General features: G+C 44.7%; 1 protein-coding gene across 1 annotated transcript in view; it reads right to left on the reverse strand.

Moving 5' to 3' along the window:
* CACNB4 (calcium voltage-gated channel auxiliary subunit beta 4) overlaps window positions 1-19,196 on the reverse strand; it is a 43,896-nt gene that overhangs the window by 6,470 nt on the left and 18,230 nt on the right. Inside the window, exons 4-12 of the mRNA XM_082763286.1 lie at window positions 18,575-18,705; window positions 16,564-16,640; window positions 16,169-16,188; window positions 15,979-16,059; window positions 14,071-14,129; window positions 11,358-11,467; window positions 9,911-10,062; window positions 7,435-7,530; window positions 2,363-2,548 (exon numbers count right to left, since the gene is read on the reverse strand). Of these exons, the coding sequence (XP_082619412.1) occupies window positions 2,363-2,548; window positions 7,435-7,530; window positions 9,911-10,062; window positions 11,358-11,467; window positions 14,071-14,129; window positions 15,979-16,059; window positions 16,169-16,188; window positions 16,564-16,640; window positions 18,575-18,705 (912 nt within the window). The remainder of the gene's footprint in view (window positions 1-2,362; window positions 2,549-7,434; window positions 7,531-9,910; window positions 10,063-11,357; window positions 11,468-14,070; window positions 14,130-15,978; window positions 16,060-16,168; window positions 16,189-16,563; window positions 16,641-18,574; window positions 18,706-19,196) is intronic.

Raw genomic sequence — 19,196 nt, forward strand, 5'->3', positions numbered from 1 at the left:
CCCGAGATGTGAACTACAGGGTTAAGGCCATTCACTGGAATTAGCCCAAACTATGCAGATCTAGGCCTAACCAGAGCTTAGCCACAAGGGCTAACCACTGGCCCCTCGGAGCTGGTGATGACAAAGCCTGCTCTTCCTACCACAATACACCTCCCTTCTACCTGCAAGCACACGCAGCTGGACGCCAACATCTTTCCCTGTTAGGCAAGGTCAGGTGCACCAGACACAGCCCCTGCGGTGGGGCTCAGCTGGAGCGTGCTGCTAAGCAAACCCTCCTCCCTTTTGCTCTTTGCTGTACACACACCAGTTAACTGCACCCTCACACCCTTTGCGGAAGATTTAAGTTAAATCAGAAGTTTCAGTTCTCAGTAAGCTGAACTCCAAATGGCAATCGAGTTAAAAAAGAAATGCTCCCAAGTCCTGATTAGGTAAAATGTCAGCAGATTGTCCCAGCGGATCTGCACCACTCTCAGGTGTGGCTGGTATAAAAAGCTCTGGGCTTCTGATATTCAGTTCCCCAAGATATCAGGCAAGAAGGAGTCACAAGGTCATAAGTAAAATTTCTTAATTTATCATAATCACCTACGCTAGTTTAATTCCTAGGATTCCTGTGGGTGCTTTAATCACCACCATCACATCGCTACATTTAAAACTGATGCAAATCCTTCCGAAGGTTTGAATTAGGGCACATCTTTTAGGAGGACAAGCACTTCAGGTGGTGGAAGTCTCTAAGATAAGCACGTACAAACACCAGAACTCCTTAAATGGGCTGCAACACTTGAGTGGCACTGAAAGGCAAATGCTGCTGTCTTTAGATGGGCACAGCATTCACTCAGGGAGAAATTTACCCCTCTGCAGAGTACTAGCACCAGTCAAGTCCCATCTAAGCCTTCACAAGTAGGGTGAAGTGGGGATTAAGTGATGCATACCTTCAGCCAGCCCACTGCACAGGGGTGATTTTCATCTTCAGTGTGAGTTTTCCCTAAGTAAATGGAGCAACATTTCACAGTCACTGCTGGTGTCCATTGATCAGAGAGAAATAAATGCCTGAAAAAAATTCTGTGGATACACCCAGTTTTCAAAATGAAACTGAAGAGGTGAAAGTTCTACAGATGGGATTTTATTGTCATGAAGGGATGGAAAACTGAAATTTTAAGGCAAGTGAAAATGGAAACAACATTTTACATGTGCGCTTTATTAGTAACAGAACAGTGTTTGTGCATTCAGCCAGTCAGGAAACAGTGACTTACTGATCCTACTAAAATCAAGCACATCATTAGAAACGTGAGTACCAAATCCCATGCACCTTCTGTGAAGTGCAGTTCACCCACAGAAAAAAAAAATAGAAAAAAAAAAAAAAAAACAACACAAAAAAGCTTTCTATTAATTGAAAACACTGAACAAAGAATTGTTTCCTTCAAAATTGTTACCTGCTTCCAGATATTCTACAAGCAGAACAGAAGTTAAATTTGTCAGGTGAATTATTCATTAGAGGCAGTTTGTTCAGCTCTGCTTTTGACATACATTAGGAAGTGCACATTCCTAAAAGCCACACGCACACAAAACACCTTCTGAAACTTTCAGACTTAAAAGTTCACCGCAATCCTGATCATTCAAGCATTCAGAACTATTACTTCAAAAACATTTTCTGTTTTCAAACTTAGTAAAGCACGTACTTCTCATTAAGGACTATTTACATGCCACGTTTGAAGTTTCAAAGTTCAGCCGTTTTTGAGCTATGCCTGTGGAAAAAAATGGTCAGAATTTTTTTCAATGGGTAAGAGATGAATATTATTCACACTCAAAGAAACTCAAACAGGTGAAGGCATTTTGCTGATACGAGAGACAAACATGGAAGTTTTTCACCCAACAGTGAATGTTTTGTGAATTATGAGGGTAACAAAATGGGACCGGAACAGCAACTGCTCTACATTCTCGACTGCAATAGCTGTTAGCTCAACTGCTGTGACAAATCATAGCTGCTTACTCTCAATCTGAGAGGATCTCATTTTCGCCAGCATTTTTTCCAGGTTCAAAATGCCATTTTTTAATACGGCTATAATGCCACTCGACAGTGTCGTCTGTCCCCTCCTCAAGAGCTAGCTCCTTGCCAGAAAATTTATGGCCATTTCAGTTCCCATTAAAGCCAGAACAGTCCCAGCACTTCAGCACACAGCTGCATCTCCACTGCTTACAGGCCTCTATGCTGAGGGCCTCTTACTGCTGGCTGTGGCCAACCAGTGGACAATAATTAATGAAACAAATCAGAATGATGCTCTATGTTACACCATTTTCCCAAAGATAATAAAAAAGAAGAATACCTGAGCTGCACTGCTGTTGGGGCTGAAATGTGTTTTCATACCTGTAGTCCAGAGATTGCAGCAGGATATGGTGAAAGTGCAGTGGATCCTAAATTTCGCCCAAGAAGAGGAGTCATGGGTGTGCTACTGGTGGTGTGAGTAGCACGCCAGTATGCCTCAAGATATTCTGCCAAGTGTTCGCAAGCGTCTTCGAGCTGATTTTCATCCAAAATTACATCAAACATTTCCTGATCACAACAACAAAGTTCGGTTCATTACGATGGTATGGAAGAAATGAGAGATGTTAAACAATTCCCATCATTCTAAGCCTTTAGAATTAAATAAATAGCAATGAGAGCACAGCAATTGCAAGGGAAAACAATGTGAGTGGGCTTATATGGTGATCAAAAGCCAAAGCTCTCAGAATTCACCAAATCCTTTCCGTGAGAGCCGCCAGATGTTGCATGGGGCCCACCACACTCAAGGGCACGGGACTGCATGAATGAATTCACTGCGCTCAAAACCCAGCACAACAGAAGGCAGGACCTAAAGCTACTGGCCAGAGTAACACAGGGATGCTTACGTTGTGTGTTGAACCCAAGACTCATGCATGCTTGCACTTCCAGAGCGACTCGTGCCCCTAGCAGAGGTTTTCAGACGAGCGATGCAGCACGCTGCTCTGTCAGCAGTCCTGCTGCTCACCGCTGTGACAGCACGGCCAGCAACCCTTCAGTCTGTCCCCACACAGTGTGTAACTACCTGCTTATGCCTAGCTAGACAGACAGCCCTGTAGCTGCTCTCGGATCTGCCAGGCCATGTAAGAGCTTTTCCGCTGCCATACATGTATTTTCAGCAGTGAGTTGCTGTACCTCGTCTTTAATCTTGACTCTCACCCTAGTGGAAAAAACCTATCGTGAGATTCTCACAGGAAACGACGAGTGCAGGTGGTGCAGGTGCTGAGTAACCGATACCAACCACAGCGGACTCATACAGCTACCCAGTGGACACAGAGCTGACGTCTCCAGCGTAACATACCAGCCGCATCAGGAGGTTATTAGAAATCTCCGTCCTGCACCTACCTTCTGCCCAAAAGGCTGCTCCAGCACTTACTTCAATACTAAAACCATTTTACTGGTTTATTCTTTCTCATCAGCACGGTAGAGAAATGTCTCCTCCCCTGCTGGCACGTATGGAACATCCTTTCACTTGCAGTGCTACGAATACTCCCAACACTGCGTCCTTTCATTGAACTCAGTGCTTATTGCTCCTTCGTCTGCTCCTCTGTGTACACACCTGACACACTCCAGGGGCTCACAAGGTGCTGTACAGGCTCAGCTCAGCCTGCTGCAAAGTGAGCAGCAATGGGACCTCCACTGCTGCTACCTACGGCCTCTTTCGCAATGGGGTAGCAGCCTCATGCACTTCCAAATAGCACCAGCCAAAACTCTAGCTCCTAAAGTACTTAAACCATGCAGCTCTGGGGCAGAACACGGCTTCATCCGGTATTTTGACAGTGATCTCAATTAAACCGAAATTAAGGAGGAAGAGCTTCCAACAGCAGCAGTGGAAGTGTCACCTTTTCAACAATTAACTCTGCGATACCGTAGGAACGGTGCCGGCGAGCCTCTCAGGCTGCCACTTCAAGGTCACCTGGAAAAGCTGCAAAACTGGCAGGATCCGGATTCCAGGGCTCTACAGTGTTTTACAGAGAAAAACTATAAAGAAAGCACTTTTTTCTCTACAAAGAGAAAAGATTTTTTCCTGCATTTAACAGCTCTGCTCATAGCTAAACTGCATTGGTTCTATTTCTATGTATCTGGGAGGAGTTAAAACAGAGTTCGAAGAATCACTGTAAAAGATCCTTGTTTGTAAGGCTCATGGAGCAAAGCAATTTCTTCCCAGTTCTCCTTAAAATGCAATTTATTGACTGCAGTGTTTTACCACACACATAAAACATTTACCATGTAAGCTTTTCGATATATTAGTATTTCCTAAGTGATACGCTTTAATACAGAGATATTTCCTGTATTTTTTCAGTAGCCACTGCCCTCTGCTATTGCTTTTGGTTCACTCTAGTGCCACTGTAAAATATTCTAAGTGTGTTACCCCGTCAGCAACACAAACTAAAATTGCCTATTGCTATTTTTCGTTATTACCAATGTGTTTCAGTTTTAGGGTAGAATTATGGTATTTTTTAGGTCATGTCACATAGACCAGAGGGATGCACACCCTCTCTTAGCAATGGCATGAATCCAAACGTAGTAACAACAATCATAATGAAATGTATACGTCCAGAATATTTACAGCTGCATGATTAGCACGGTTCCTGTTTCTCTGAGCCATATAATGTCCCTGCTGAACAGAGCCACGCAGCGAGAGGCATGCTTAGCCCTGGCTGGGGCAGCATCAGTGAAAGACTAGCAAGGAATTAATAATGAAAGCAGTTCCTGAACTTAAATATGCCAAAAAGAGAGCTATTTTGGTAACGTCTAGACACACAGCACCATCTGATTACTTAAGACTGACTTGCAGCAAATGAAAAAAAAAGAAGTGTGGCTTTTATGGTTTTCAAGCATCTTCACTTTAAACAACTAATGCTCTTGCAGGAATTTGAGCCGCAACACAGACAAAGCAGGTCACAGCGCAGAAGACAGACAGGGATGTCTTTGGTCTTAGCAGTGTACCTATAGTTAATTAAATCATGAATCAACTCAGTCTTTTAATTTAAACGCAAACAAATCTAAACACTCATGAGCAAAAATGAACACTTTCTGACAGCAGTGAAATTTGGTTAGGAAGGTCCTGCTGGCTTCACCACGGACTCTGGCTAATACATTAATGTAACGCAAGCCTTCGGTGTGAATTCACAGCAATTTCATTTCAGATTTTACCAGATAATTTGAACGCCGGTTTAAAAAGCTTAATTAAGGAAAACACAAATTCTGAAGGCAGAGCTCGTGGGTCTGGCTCTGAAATGTGACCTGGTACAAGGGCACTTCACCTGTGTATATCTGTATCGCGTGGGGATTGTCTTGAAAATCTTGTGTTTGGCTCGTGACAGACTAGGCTCTACCCTCACAAACAATTTGGGAACACTTTTCTTATCCGGGTGGGGTCCCTTTGTTTTCTTGGGCAACAAACTAGAACCGCAGGACTGGGTATTAAGGCAGACTTCACTGCATCCTGGGACAGCGTTCAGTGCTATGCTGGAGGAACAAGCTGCAACACGCACCTGTGCTGCACGCTGCTCCTTTCAAGCAACGCAGCTATTGCATCACTTCAACTGCTGTGAGCAAATCCCAGGGGAGCAAGAGGAAATGACTGCACAAAAGAGCAACTGAGGCTGTGAAACGCACACGGGTTCCTCTGTGCAGGTGGAAAAATAAATAAACCCTTCAAAATGTGATGAATGAAAAATGTGTGGCGGGTTGCTGTGCATGCGAGCTCCTGGTGATGGGTAATGCAAACAGAACCAGCCCGATTCTAACAGGTGCAGGGGCAGTTCCCTTGGCTCACCCCCCTCAGGAGCTGGGAAGGCAGCCACAGACCTTCACAGGCATTGTTTTGTACTACAGGAAGGCGTACAACATTGGTTTAGCTAATTGGACCCGAGTGCCTCACAGGAATTCTCTGTCATCGCTTTAAGACATAGCAATTCAGTAGAAAATTACACATGAAGAGCACAACATAGCTAACTGCTCCAGAAGAAACGGGGTGCTTTGAGCAGCTTTTGGTGCTGCTCAAAGAGGGAAATGAGGACGAGACAAGGAACAGTCTCCAGTTACTGTAACCAGACGCTGCAAGCGGCGGTGCCCTTGGCAGAGAGAGCAGAAACGAGGCTTTTCAAACCCAAAACACCCAAACATCGTGCAAAACCCCCAAGATTAAGTGCTCTGACAGATCTACATCAACTACTCCTCAATTTGTGTCTGGGACATGCTCTCTGACTTGTTGGACATGAGAGCACTGGAGTAAAGGAGATGTGGCTCAGCTGAATCCTACCAAAGGGAACAGTTCGAAAGCACCATCTTTGCTCGTTTTTGCTATATGCAGGAGGAGTGTCCAGAAGTACCCGAATTATCTGTTTATGGCCAGTGGGGACACGAGAGGAGGAGTCTGTGAAGTTTGGTATCCTAAGAAGCATACAAAACCAAAGTTTAATGGAAATAAACCCTTGTGGGTCATTACTCCAGAACAAAAGCTGTTTGAACTTTGTTTTATCTGAAATTTTAAGTCAGAGAGTACGATCACAGAACCCTTCCTGGTGCCTGGTCTGAATTCCTCTGATTCTCCTCACAGTGCTTTGCTGTGAGAAAGATGGTAAGCCACAGGCTGCATTTTCTGATCACCTTCCTGGTAGGAACAGCAGCCTCTGCACTACCAGATCAATGCTGCTCACAGCTATCACACTGTAGAAGCAAGCCCTCAGCCAAGCCAGTTTCCACAGCATGGTGTTCTCTGTCATGGAAAACAAGCCTGGTTTTCAAAAATAAAGACAAGTTTGAGCTGCCTGGTGCAGTTTCCTGCAGAGCACCTGCCTGCCTTGCCAAGCATCTAGGACCTCAGCTCCTTAAGCAGTGTGATTCGAGGTGGTATCGGTACCTCTGGGAACAGGTCTGTGAGCAGTGACCAGGCTCGGGTGAAGCACCCGGAAGAGTTTCCCTGGTGCTGCTGTGTCAGGAGGCTGAGGGAGCACAGCACGTGTGTGCAGCCACGCAGGACTCACCCACACAGTGGGCTGGACTCACTACGCAGCTCAAGGAAACTCCTCCGCAGCTTCCCTCAAACAAGGACTCGGAGACTTTGGCCCTTCAGCGCCTTCAGCCAGCGCTGCTCCTCCAATGATGCAACTCGCTAACGCACTGCTGGAAGTTCAGTTTTACCACGTCATTTCTGCCCTGTCAGCTTGTCAAAGATAAAAGTAAACCCAGCTTCGGAGATAACCGGGAAGAAAGTAGCAAACACTTTTCTTTCTTAGCAATAAAGCTGCTCTAGGGTTGCAGTTGCAGGGCTGTCTGAATCACTGTGAAGCGAAGCGATAGCATGTGAACTCAGCTACAATAAAGGACCAACACGGCAGAAATCTTTAAAACTCCACGTATGACAAGTTCTTTAGCCTTTCTTCTGTACTTACTGGTGGGCATTGTGCAAGTTTATCAGCTGCCACCAACTGAACGTTCAAGTGTTTACTTTGTGACTTTCCTCTAGATTTAATCAGTCGCTGCAAAACCTGATAGGGGAAAAGAGGAAAATGTGAGTTTAAGAACCACGTATCTCCACAAAGCTCAGACTGACACCCCACAGGAGGATTAACAAGTTCAGAAGCTCTCCGTTACATTTAACAAAACTGATAAAATATTGCCCTTGAATATAAGCATGAACCTTGCTGATAACCTCTCTGAAAGCTGTGCATGATTCCTTCCGCATCACATTTGATCCCTTGCAAGTATTTCAAAAGCAGTGGAAATGGCGATTTTGATTTATTCTGCTCTAAGTAATAGGTTATTTATGACAATTGTAATCTGAAAGACCACAAAAAATATATATGTAATATATACATAAACAAGGATGTTGTGCTGCATAGCAATAATGCTATGACTTTATCTATTCAAAGGTACATTCTGGGACCAAAAGGTATTTTACACACAGTTTGTATTCTTTTTATTCTTTTTTTTTTTTTTTTTAACTTCCACTATGTTCATTGACAGCTTTTCAGAGGCAAAACAGTTAGGAAAATCTAAATTATTTCTCTGTAAAATCTCAAGGAAAATGACAGGAACATAGAGAGCATTTTTTAAGTTGGAAGGACCTCTAGAGGTCTCTGTGCCAACCCTGTACTGGAAGGAAGGCCATATGATCAGGCCTACGTTAAGGTTGAGGGAGGGCAGAGAGAAGAAATTGCATTAAACATCCCATGTCAAGTCCTGGATCTGAAAAAAAAAACAACAAACTTTTATTCTCTTCTTGTCACTCTTCACCTCTTCAGGTGCAGATGTGACCCTGCTCGCTCCCACGCTGCCCTCCAGGTCCCAGCTCAGCTTGACCCCGCAGCGCAGGGCCTGCTGGAGCACCCCAGCAGCTCGTGGTGCCACAGAACGAGCTATTTGGTGAAGTTAAATGACTTGGCTTGTATTCACTGAAAGGCCGTACAGGGCAGTGGCTCCCCTAATACGAGGCACAACAGCTCTCTAGCACCAGGTAATAGCATGGTGCAATTCCTCTAATATTCACTGGTGTAATTTGTTGTTAGGCAACAGGGACCTCCCTCTGCTTCCCACTTACCTGGAAATACAGTGAAGGATCTGAGACAGGTTATTTGGTGTAAAAATCACCATTATTGCAAAAAGGAAGTTTACACCAATGTTCTAAAAAGGCATGTCCTAAAGGAACACGTGAACTGTCAGATGGAGGCAGATGTTTTCTTTCTATCCACTTACACTTATATGAAAATTTGTTTTGTCTCCCCCCCTTCCCCAGCCTTAGCTGCTAGTGATTGCTCTTGTGGTCCCTGCTGGGAGCCGTGCCTCCTGCAGATGTGCCAGCTGAGCTGCTCACCTGCCCGTGTTACACAAGCCAGGTTAGGAGTGACTCCATTTAAAGTCACCCTGGCTCAGTGTGGGCTAGGACAGATGTTGCAAGGAGCTCAACACGGAGATCTGAGAAATCGTGCAGCATCTCAGTGGCAAGGGCTGAATTTAGAAAGAATGTGTTCTGCGTGCTAGCAATTAAAAAGGATTTGCTAAGCCAGCAAAGTCTTTGTTGGATATGAACTCTGTGGGAGTTTCATCGAAATCATGTTTTCAAACAAGTGCTCGTACACCTGGTGGACATTTCTGAAACTCAGACCTAATGGATTTCCTTTGGACAGTAAGCCAAGGGAATTCAGTCAATATAAAATAAGCTTCAGAAACAATTCTAAATGCATCTGGCCTTGGGAGGGTACGTTGGGTCAGGTAACATGCTGTGCTAACATAACCAGTTTGTGCTCAGTTCTACCCTGTGTAGACCAGGATGACTGTCTTAAGGAAATACAAATTATTTAGTTTGTTTCCACGTCTTCTGTGAAATAACTGCATTTCCTCCCTCAAAGAATTATAAGACATCCCGAAAGCTTTCACCACTGCGGGCAGCCACGTGAACTACTCTGCAATGCCAGGCACTGAACCCATCTTTCTTTTTAAGTGGCATCTCCAAATGAACAAGAGAGTTCAGGAGAGGATAAAATAGGGAGAATCAACACCTGCTTCAGGGGAAAATGATGACTGTGAAGTGTTGATTAGCATCTTCATGAACAATATGCCAAAGGCGGTATTAGCGAAAAAGTAAATGGCAACTTTAAAGAAAAATAGTTACATGACCAACTCCTTCCTCTCCAGGGAGAGAAGAGGAGAAAAGAAGCGAATACGTGCCAGATGTTAGTCATCTTTTGACACACTTCTGGAGGCAAAAAGTGGCAGTGACAGAGCTCTAGAAGGATCTTTGAGCCTCAAGCGGTTTGTCTGTATTGCTGCTACTGCTGGAAGGGCAAAGAAAAAAATGCCTGCCTCCAGGAATGCCAGACAGCTGTTTCAAAACTCAAACGCAGGTCATTTAACAGTCAGATACATTACCTTTGGAGAAGACACTTTAACATGGACAATAATTGGTGCTAAAGATGTCTTGATAAGTTGTGCAGGGTGATTGATAGTGTCAGCATCTAGGACAACCAGCTGCAAAGACCTCGCCAGCTCAAAGATTCTTTCAATTTCACTCTGTACTTCAGCTGGAAAAGGAAAACAAAATGGGAAAAAGCCATTCAACCACGGCATTGCTTACACAAACACCATCACCCTTCATGGTCTGTAAGCACTCAGCACATGAACTCCATATGTGAATTAATGTAATTTCTGGAAAATAACCTGTTACTTAAGGACTTTTTTTGTTTATTTTATTAATGTTACCTTGGAAACGATTCAGTTGTCTGAAAATACATACCTACTACAAATAAATGCATGTTCCAATTAACACAAAATAAACCCAGGCATATTTTCCAAACCTGCTAAATATCTTAGGAGTCTTTACATTTTTATTTTTTTTTTGCTAGCAAGTGATGCAGTGATATTTCTTAGAAGAAATCTCTTCTGGCTTGAGAACTGCTCCTCAGAGCAATGTATGTTCACAGGCCCAAGAAGATGTAGCACTCCCCTCACAGTTCTTCATTTTGGGGGTGCTTACTCCTGGACTAGAATGCCAAGTGGAGGTGAAGAGCCCTGCCTCCTATACCTCACGTTCAAACAGTCTATCAAAATATCAGAGAACTAGGTTTAAGTGTCTTTTCTTCCTGAAAAGATTAAAAAATAACTCATCCTACCTCCTGGGACAGTGTCCCAGAGAAGAGGTTATTGGTTTGTGTATACTACGCACAAATTTCCATGCCTTGTTAAAGAAATAAAGATTTATCAGGACAGGGTAGCCCAGAAGTCATGGTACTGTAAGGGGAGAGTGGGAGGACCTACACCCTCATCTCTGCTCTCAAATCTCAGGAAATTTAAGCTGTAACTGTTCAGCATTAAAAAATAATAATAATAATAATTTAAAAAACTAATTAAAAAAAACAGCCCCAGTGTCAGAAATAAGAACGTTCTTCCTTCCTGGCTGGACAAGGTGAAAGCTCCTTGGCACCTTGTGATGTGGAATTAAAAGCCCAGGCCTGAGAAGAGGGAGCTGTGAGGCCAACTCCCCTCTGGGAGGACACAGCCCTGAACCCACCTTCTGGCTGCAGGCCTCTAACTCACCTCTGGCTAATGTCAGTGTAATTGTTACAACAGCTGTACCAGGGCTTGCTCCAGCCCAGGCATTGCCCAACGTGAGGCTAACAGAGTACACTCTGCTCTGTTGTCACTCCTCAGCCGGGCAAATCTTGTCTCCCAGCAGAGGATGTGAAATTCAGAGCTCAACACTGAAATGCTGTCGGCACACTGAGAATTGCAGGACTGGTGACATCTCCGAGGCTGAGATCCTGTCACTTTCCCGCAGTGAGCAACCGCGTTCAGCATCAGATCCGTGTCAGTGTCTCACCTAAACTGGATCTCGTGTTTGACCGCTCGATTATTGCCCTCTTGCTTGGATTATTTAGAACAGACCTCTTAGCAAGAGAAATGTCGGCCGTCACTCTCGTTATTGATATCCTAGGGGTAAGAACACAGGACAGAACAGAACCACAGCAGTTACATTCTCATCGTGCCACGCGTGGTTTACAGCTGCATTTCATTCTGAAGTGCAAATACAATAAACATCAGGCAGCCATTGGAATCATTAAAGAACAACGAAAGAGAAACACTGGGTAACTGAGCAATGTTTTCTGTTGCCTACACTACCGCAAACCCTTGCAGACAGCTTCTGCTCTTCTACTTAATACATTAGCTCGCCTCTCCCCATCCCAACCCTCACCCATCCCCTAGATGATTTTACACAATGCCAGAAATAACACAAGTTGGAGCAAGTCTTGGGGCATACAGAACAGCCGAGTCATAGCAGCACCAGCACTTCTCCTGCCAGATGGTTAAACTACAGCTGACGTTGCTGGCAGGTGAGGAAGGGCCGTATTTAGACATCTGAGGAGCAGACTTTGTCACGTCTGAGTCACTGAGCAGCACTGCCGGCCCTGGGAGCTTGGTCCTCCAGCACACACCCTCCTTTTTCAGGCAGAGCTGTGCCGCTGGGCTAAGTGAATCAGCCCAGAGTCAAACAGGAGAAAAGTTGAGCCTGTGAAGCCTTCTCTTTAACTCAAGGAAGGCAGGTGACCCTTTTCCATTTTCACTGATCTGTCAGTGAGCTGGTGAGAGACAAAGGGGCAGTGCCCTCCTGTATCCTACACAAGGGGAATTGGGATGTGGAACAAGCCAGTTTTATGTACCTGTATCTGAGAATTTGCCTTTAAATCAGATTATAAAACAAAGAACACGCAATCACTCCACGTGAAGCCCAGTTAGGAGGACTGTGATGAGTCAAAAGCCGTGAATAATGAAAAGAAAACAAGCTGGAAGCGACTCGCAGCCATCCCACCCAACGTAAGATGGAGCATTAAAAACAAGTCCCAAGGATTATTCCACGTAATACGTAAATAAATTTACTGCCAGCAAATGCAGTAAGAACAAAACATATAAATGAGTTTAAAAGGACTGCAATAAATTAATGGGTCATGGGGCTAAAGGTGCTAAAACACAGCGGGGTCTGGGCCCCACCTCTGGCTGGGGAGGCTCCCCCATCTGTGCTGGTGCCTGAGCAGTGTAATGCAGGGCAGGCTGTCTGTGCTCACCTGCTGCACCTGGTCTAGCACAGCACAGCCACAGGAAGCGTTTCATTCTCCCGAGGGAGAGGTAATGCCACCTGTCACTGCTGCTGGAAGATGTTAAGGAAAACCTGTGCCTTTGCTGCCTTACATTTAGTGTGTGTGTAGTCTGGCTTGCTCTTTGCAACAGCAACTAAATAGAAGGCGGTTAGAGAAGGATGCTGCTGAAGGCTCTGCAGCTCGGTCCCTGAGCGCCTTGCAGCAGCTGAGCTCCAGCAGGCTCCTTTCAGCCCGGCTGCACAGCGCAGCCCTCGGGCTGTTCGTTTCCTTCCCTGGCCAGGAGAGGCTGTCAGGGGTACAGAAGGAGCTGACAGAAGACGAGCACATGAAGGGGCAGGGAAGGAGCGCTGCTAGCTCAGGTCGTCCTGAAGCCTTTTCCCTGTGTTGGTACCACGGACCTGCTGCAAAACTGCAGCACAGATGGAAAAAACACGAAGCAAACCAGAAGGCTGGCGGGGGCAAGACCCCAAAGCCAGAAAAGCTGGCAGAGAAGCAGCTGAGGTTCCAGAAAAGGAACTCAATTGTTTTATCTAAAGGTTTAAATTCCACGCTTCTGCCTGATCTAGGTGCCAATCTAGCTACCAGCAGTAGGACTTACAACAAAAGGGCACAGTGGGACAACCCAGAGCAGAGCAAGGCAAGGTGTGACCCTACCTCCCAGCAGCTCGGGCAGCCTAAACAGGCATTCGGAGGGCGTTACACGTGTCCTGCTGCTGATCTCTGGGGCTCAGGCCTCTGTCGAGCACATTCTCGTACAGGGTACAAAAATCCACCTCGTAAAGGGGATATTCCCAGCAATCCTGTCCTGGCAACTCGAGATCACCTACTGCCTCCAGTTCCCGTGTGCCACCAGCTGAAGGGAGCACACGCCACGCTTCCCTCCCTACCCCTAACACAAAGGTGCACCACAGCTCCTGCAGCGACCTGCAGTGAAGCCAGCCCAGCTGTACCGCTCTGCAGTGGGGAGAGGCTGTGCTGACAGGGTGCAGAAACAGCTCAGAACCACAATAAATTGAACTGCAAGCTGCCACATCCCGTGCTTCATCCTGCTCCTGGTTGTACACGGGCACAGCCTGCTTCCCAGGGCAGCTCTGAAACCCCAGGCCTGGTAATGCCATCTTTAAAGTGGTTTTGGCACTCTTCCCATGTCCCCCAGTCACCTCTCATCCAGGTTTCTCCTGTAACTTCACTCTGACAAGATACAGAGGCAAAACTATTCGCTTAAACCCGAGAAATCCTACTCCAGACAGCAGATTTGCAGACACATGCACTTCTGGTAATACACTAGCTGCTCTCCACCCCAAAGCTGGCTGCATTTCAGTGTTGGTACAAAGCTGGTAAATCAGTTTTGAACATGCATCAGGCTTCTTACATTCAAAAAATCGCTAAAACATTAGTAACACGTGGGGAACAAAGCAAGGGAAGGACAGTGTTTCTCACCTCCCATCAAACCTGTGCTTCAGGAAGTCAAAGAGAGCTTTCTGCATCATGTCAGTCACCTTGCAGAGGTGAGGAAAATTGAACAGGGAGGATTGACAGGGAGAAAAAGAAGTCAAAAGCAAGAAGAGAAGTAAGTAAAAGGTAAGGATACTGCCAACAATCAATACCTTTTATAGGTAGCAATCATTTAATCATCATGCTCTCGGCAGCAAGCGTTGCAATAAATACCTGCAGGTTTCCTGACTCACTCTCAGTAACGCAGCCTGGAGGATGTGAGAACTGTCACCCTGCTTCTGCCTTTGTTAGCACGGAGGCATTAGGAGACACCTCACCACCTCGCACAGCACGACCCTTCCCAGCAGGCTTCAGCATATATCAGAAACTTATGGGACTTTTTGGGTCCAACAGATCATTTGTTGTTGTTTTTTTTTCCCTCCTGTAATGTTACTAGAACTTGCTGAAGACTCCAGATAGGAGATCTATCGTGTTGGATGACTGCTCTAAGAGAAGAGCAAAACTACTCTCAGAGAGGCCTACAAGAAGGAAAAAAAGATTTTCCATTCCTGTACATGGGAAACACCTGAGAGACGTTCAGCCCCAACAGCAGATGTCACCTCCTTCCCTGCCTGGGCCCCCTGTCCCTTCCAGTACGGCTCTGAGTGACACTGATTAGCTGCCAGCCTAGAAAAAGCCCCCAGGCCTCTGGCAGTTCAATTCTCCCATGCTATCTTTCAAAGAGGTTCTTACAGAATTTAGCCAAAAGGAAAAAAATCGTGAAGAGAACTTTCCCATATAGGTTGCAAAGGAAGCTCAGTGTGTTTCTGCTACGTGGAACAAAATTTGAAACAAAATAATACCCTAACCGCGGTACCCTTTACACACCTTTTGATGTTCCAGATGTCATGTTTAGTATTGTTTAGGATTATTTTCTTACACAAAGAGGGGAAACATGTCTGTAGAGAGGTATGTTTTTAACAAACGGCCTCTCTCCCCTCCAAACCAGAGAGCTCCTAGGCAAATTAACCTGTGGTGCAGCACCGTAAAAATCAATGCATGACAGTTACTCCTGTCAAGAAATGTCGCCACAAAATTAGAAGGCAGACAGTAGAAAATGAAGTACCTAATTCCTGCTCTCCAATCTACACTTTATATCATTCTTACAAAAAAATAATGATGTAAGAACACTGCATTACGCTAACAATAGTACATTGCTGCCATCTTCATAAAAGAGCCATTCCGATGCTTAATAATATCATATAAAGTACTAACAACATTAATTAAACTAAATGAAGTGTAGCTTTGATTTTATGTTCACGTTCATTTAGGTCCTAATTCAGCAAAACACTTAACAGATGGGTAAGTTCACCAAAATGCCCTGCTGAAAGCCTGTGTTCATTTAGCAGGTGTTAAATGCTCCTCTGAATCTGCAGCTACCTTGAAAAATGGGTCTCCTGCTTATCTATACTCGTTATCTATCTTACCTACTCCCAAGTTGAAGAGAGGCAAATAATTTAGAAGGGCTAAAGGTTTCCGTATGTATATACTTCAGTATGCTAGTAATCTGGAAAATATAAACATCAAGAGAACATGCTGCAATGACAGTCAGTTGCAGGTGCTGGAGAGCAAACATGCTACAGCACTCCAGCTGTTACATTTGCCAGCACCAAGTTTCATGGGAAGACAAAGTTTTCCTAAATGAAAAAAGGAGACCAATAACCTTACAGGGGAACTTCCTTCAAAAATGTTGGCTAACTAAATTCAGAGCATCTGCTAGTTTGACTAAAATTTTATATGTATATGGAAGCCTAGTTAATTAATTGGGCAACACAGCAAATGTACTAAGGCAAACGATGGACAAGAAAATGTTAGCAGAAGAAATCATTAAGTGCAAGCACCTGGAATACCCACCTCGTAACCTTTCAGGGACGGACCCACTAAGACGACAGGCCTCATCGATGGGACTACGTCATACGGGGGAACATGTTCTGTCTAGAAGAAGAAAACATCCCTTTAGATCGTTAACCAAAGCAGATGAAAATTCTAGGAATTAATGTATCAGGAATAAATAAAACAAAATGAAAACAGAAGCATTACTTACCACTTTTTGTTTCTGTTTTGCTAAAAGACCAAATAAAGAACTTGGTTAAAACACACGCTGTGCGTAACAACTTGCAAACAAAAATCCCTTTCTCAAGGCACTTTTCATTTCCCTCAATGTACCTTGCTCTTCATCAGCTCTACCTAAATTGGTCACTCATTCCGTTCTGGGGGGAGCTGCCCCTTTTCCTGAGATTTCTTCTTTTTTCCCCAGTCCCTTAGCAACTACTGCATGTCTAGAAATAGATGTCTTTCTCCACCTCCGCATGCAAGCACTTTTCAGCAGAACATCTTAATAAGTCAGCGAAGAGGGAAAACATGCACTTTCCATATATGATTTTTAAAATAGAAGTATTAGAAATAGCAAGAGTTTCCTTAAATAAAATTCTGCCTTACCCGTGGATGTGGGTGTGGCTCGAAATGTGCCAGAAACCATTTCTCCAAGACTTGAAGAAGAATTTCCACTCGATTTCCTATGGCAGCAGATAGAACCCCATTAGCACCAGGTATCCAGAGATGTGAACTTGTGAGGTTGGAGGCAGCAGCTATGAAAACTGCCCCATGAGAAACTACACAGTAAATGAGAGTCTTTACCCCTACTCATGCTGTAAGAAAGCTTCCTCTGCAGGGAGTGGTGAAGACAGGAGCACAGGGAAAGTGAAGAACCTGTAACTAAGCAGACCCCTGTGTCCAGAGTTGCTGTGTGCAGGCTGCCAGGGGAGTGCAGGTCCCAGTGCTGACCGAGCAAAGCTCTCAGGAAAGCTCAAGGCGGCCACAGGAGGGCTGCTGAAGCAACCTGGTGACTGCACGTGGCACAGCAGCTCGGTACAGGCAGCAAGTCCTCAGCACAGCACTCAGTATTTTGTGTTCCATGCACCCTGAGCAGCAAGGGGATGCTACTCCAAACCAGTTTGGTCCTTGCTTTCCTGCCACGTGCTCTCCGAAGTAGGGATTGTTCACCCCTGGTAAGCTTGGCAAATCCTCTGCACGCATATCCTAGACACTGCTGCAACACTCATGATACTGCAGATAATCACTAGAGATAGTTACTGTGCTTCAGGACTCTAGACACCCTCTTTCATAGGTAACTTTTTACTGCCTTGTTCAGGAAAAACTAGAATTCTTCATCGCTTAGAGCCTTCATTAGCACAGGTAGTCACAGCTTTTCAAGAGATCCTAAGGTACAGATACTATGTGGCCATATCTAATGAAGGCGCTCAAAAATAAATGCTCTCACCATCCTTTGTTGCAATCCTCTTTTATAACGTTTCTCCTTCTTTTTACTTGATTTTATTCCCAATATTCTCCATAGATGAGATTAGACGAATATTTGCAGGAATTGGAGATTTGGTGCAGTCATGCCCGGTCACACAAGCAGAGCATCCTTCTGCTAACACGCCACATCCAAACCAGGATCCTGAACACTCTCAATTCGATACCCCTCTTTCCCTGAGACACACTGATACACTGCCTTTCTCTGAAGCTATTCCAGAAATTGTAAAAGCAACTTGAAAAAAAGCACAGTTAATGCTGCTCCATCATTCTAAAAATATTTCCCCAGATGGTTTATACTTGAAATCATTCCTGACCTTGATTAAGTGTATTAATTCCCTGACAGTGCTATACAGGCTAAATTGTGCTCCTCTTGCTGCTCCATACTAGGTCTAGATTCAAATGGTTCACCTGTCTTTACTCTGCCGTACTAAAGTTTCTGTTCTCCTTGCGTGAACATTTAGATTTCATTTTAAATTAGAGGGAATAGATGCCACTAGTAAAATAATGATTTTTTAAAAGCATTTTGTGTATTCAGCCAATAGAAGAGAGAGCCTGCAATGTCCAAACTGAGACTAAGGGAAATCAGTTTTACTTCCTCGACCTGTGAGCAAGTTTGTATTTTTCCAGGGATTTGCTATCTCCAGGTCTAGCAGTGTGGACACACAGAAGGGTCAGGCTGGAAGATGAAGAGGAGGGAAGCTGAAGGCCAGATTCATCTCTAGGATGTTTGAAAAGTCTGGTTCTGGCCAAAATGGAGGGGAAAAAAGAAAAAAAGAAAAAACCCACAACTTTAAGAATATGAGAGTTGGGATAAAAGCTGGCAGCCTTTGAGCACCAAAGGCTTGACGTAAACTCCCAGGGACATAAAACTCTCTAGCCCTTCAGAAATTTCTGTTGTTACCACTCCTCCTGTTTAATTTATCTTTTCTAAAGCTGATACAATTTTTTCCTTGTTTCTCATAGTCAACTTCTAACACGCCTGTTCTCTGCAAATAGGTATTTTCATTTGGAATCGCAAATCAAACACTCATTCGGATACACGGCAATAAAAAAGAATCAAGTGACCTTTGAAAAATATTGTCCGGTGTCAGAAACGATTTTAAATTATTTTAAAAGGTTACAGCACTCTTACCCGCCATGGAAACGTCCTCTCTTCTGCTCCTGCTGAATGCGGATATTCTCCAGTCTAAGCGGGCTTGGAATAAAGCCAATCTCACAGCCCTCCTTGACCAGCCTTCCTATCCACCAGTCATTATTATATTTCTGGAACACAGAAAGGTTACTGGCTTCAGATCAAATGCTTCACGTCCAAAACTCCCTCATTTTGTTATCCACAATTCTTAACTCGGCACTGAAGTCAGAGTACTGGACAATCTGCACAGTTTAAATGAAGTTAAAAGGTGCTGGGCAGTGCCTGGAAGGCTGATACCTACAGCTAGAGAGTGGAGAGCTGCGTAGCAGTGACCGCACTTGCTTATCTGTTAACTGCCCCAACACACCCTGCTGTGACCTTTCCTCTGGTGCCACCAGCTGAGGTGCTGAGTGTGATGAGATTTAATGATGAGATTTAATGACATTTCTGGTGACCAGATTCAAACCAGGCTGGACGGGGCTTTGGGCAACTTTTTGGGCAACCCTTCTATTAGCAGGGTGTGGACTCCTGAGCGATGCCCCTAGAGATGAGACTGGAATCAGGGCTGTGCTGGGAACACCTGAACAATAGGAACAACAAGGATGCAGTAAGGGAAGCGGGG

This window comes from Aythya marila, assembly GCF_965140915.1.
Source record: "Aythya marila genome assembly, chromosome: 6".
Lineage (NCBI taxonomy): Eukaryota > Metazoa > Chordata > Aves > Anseriformes > Anatidae > Aythya > Aythya marila.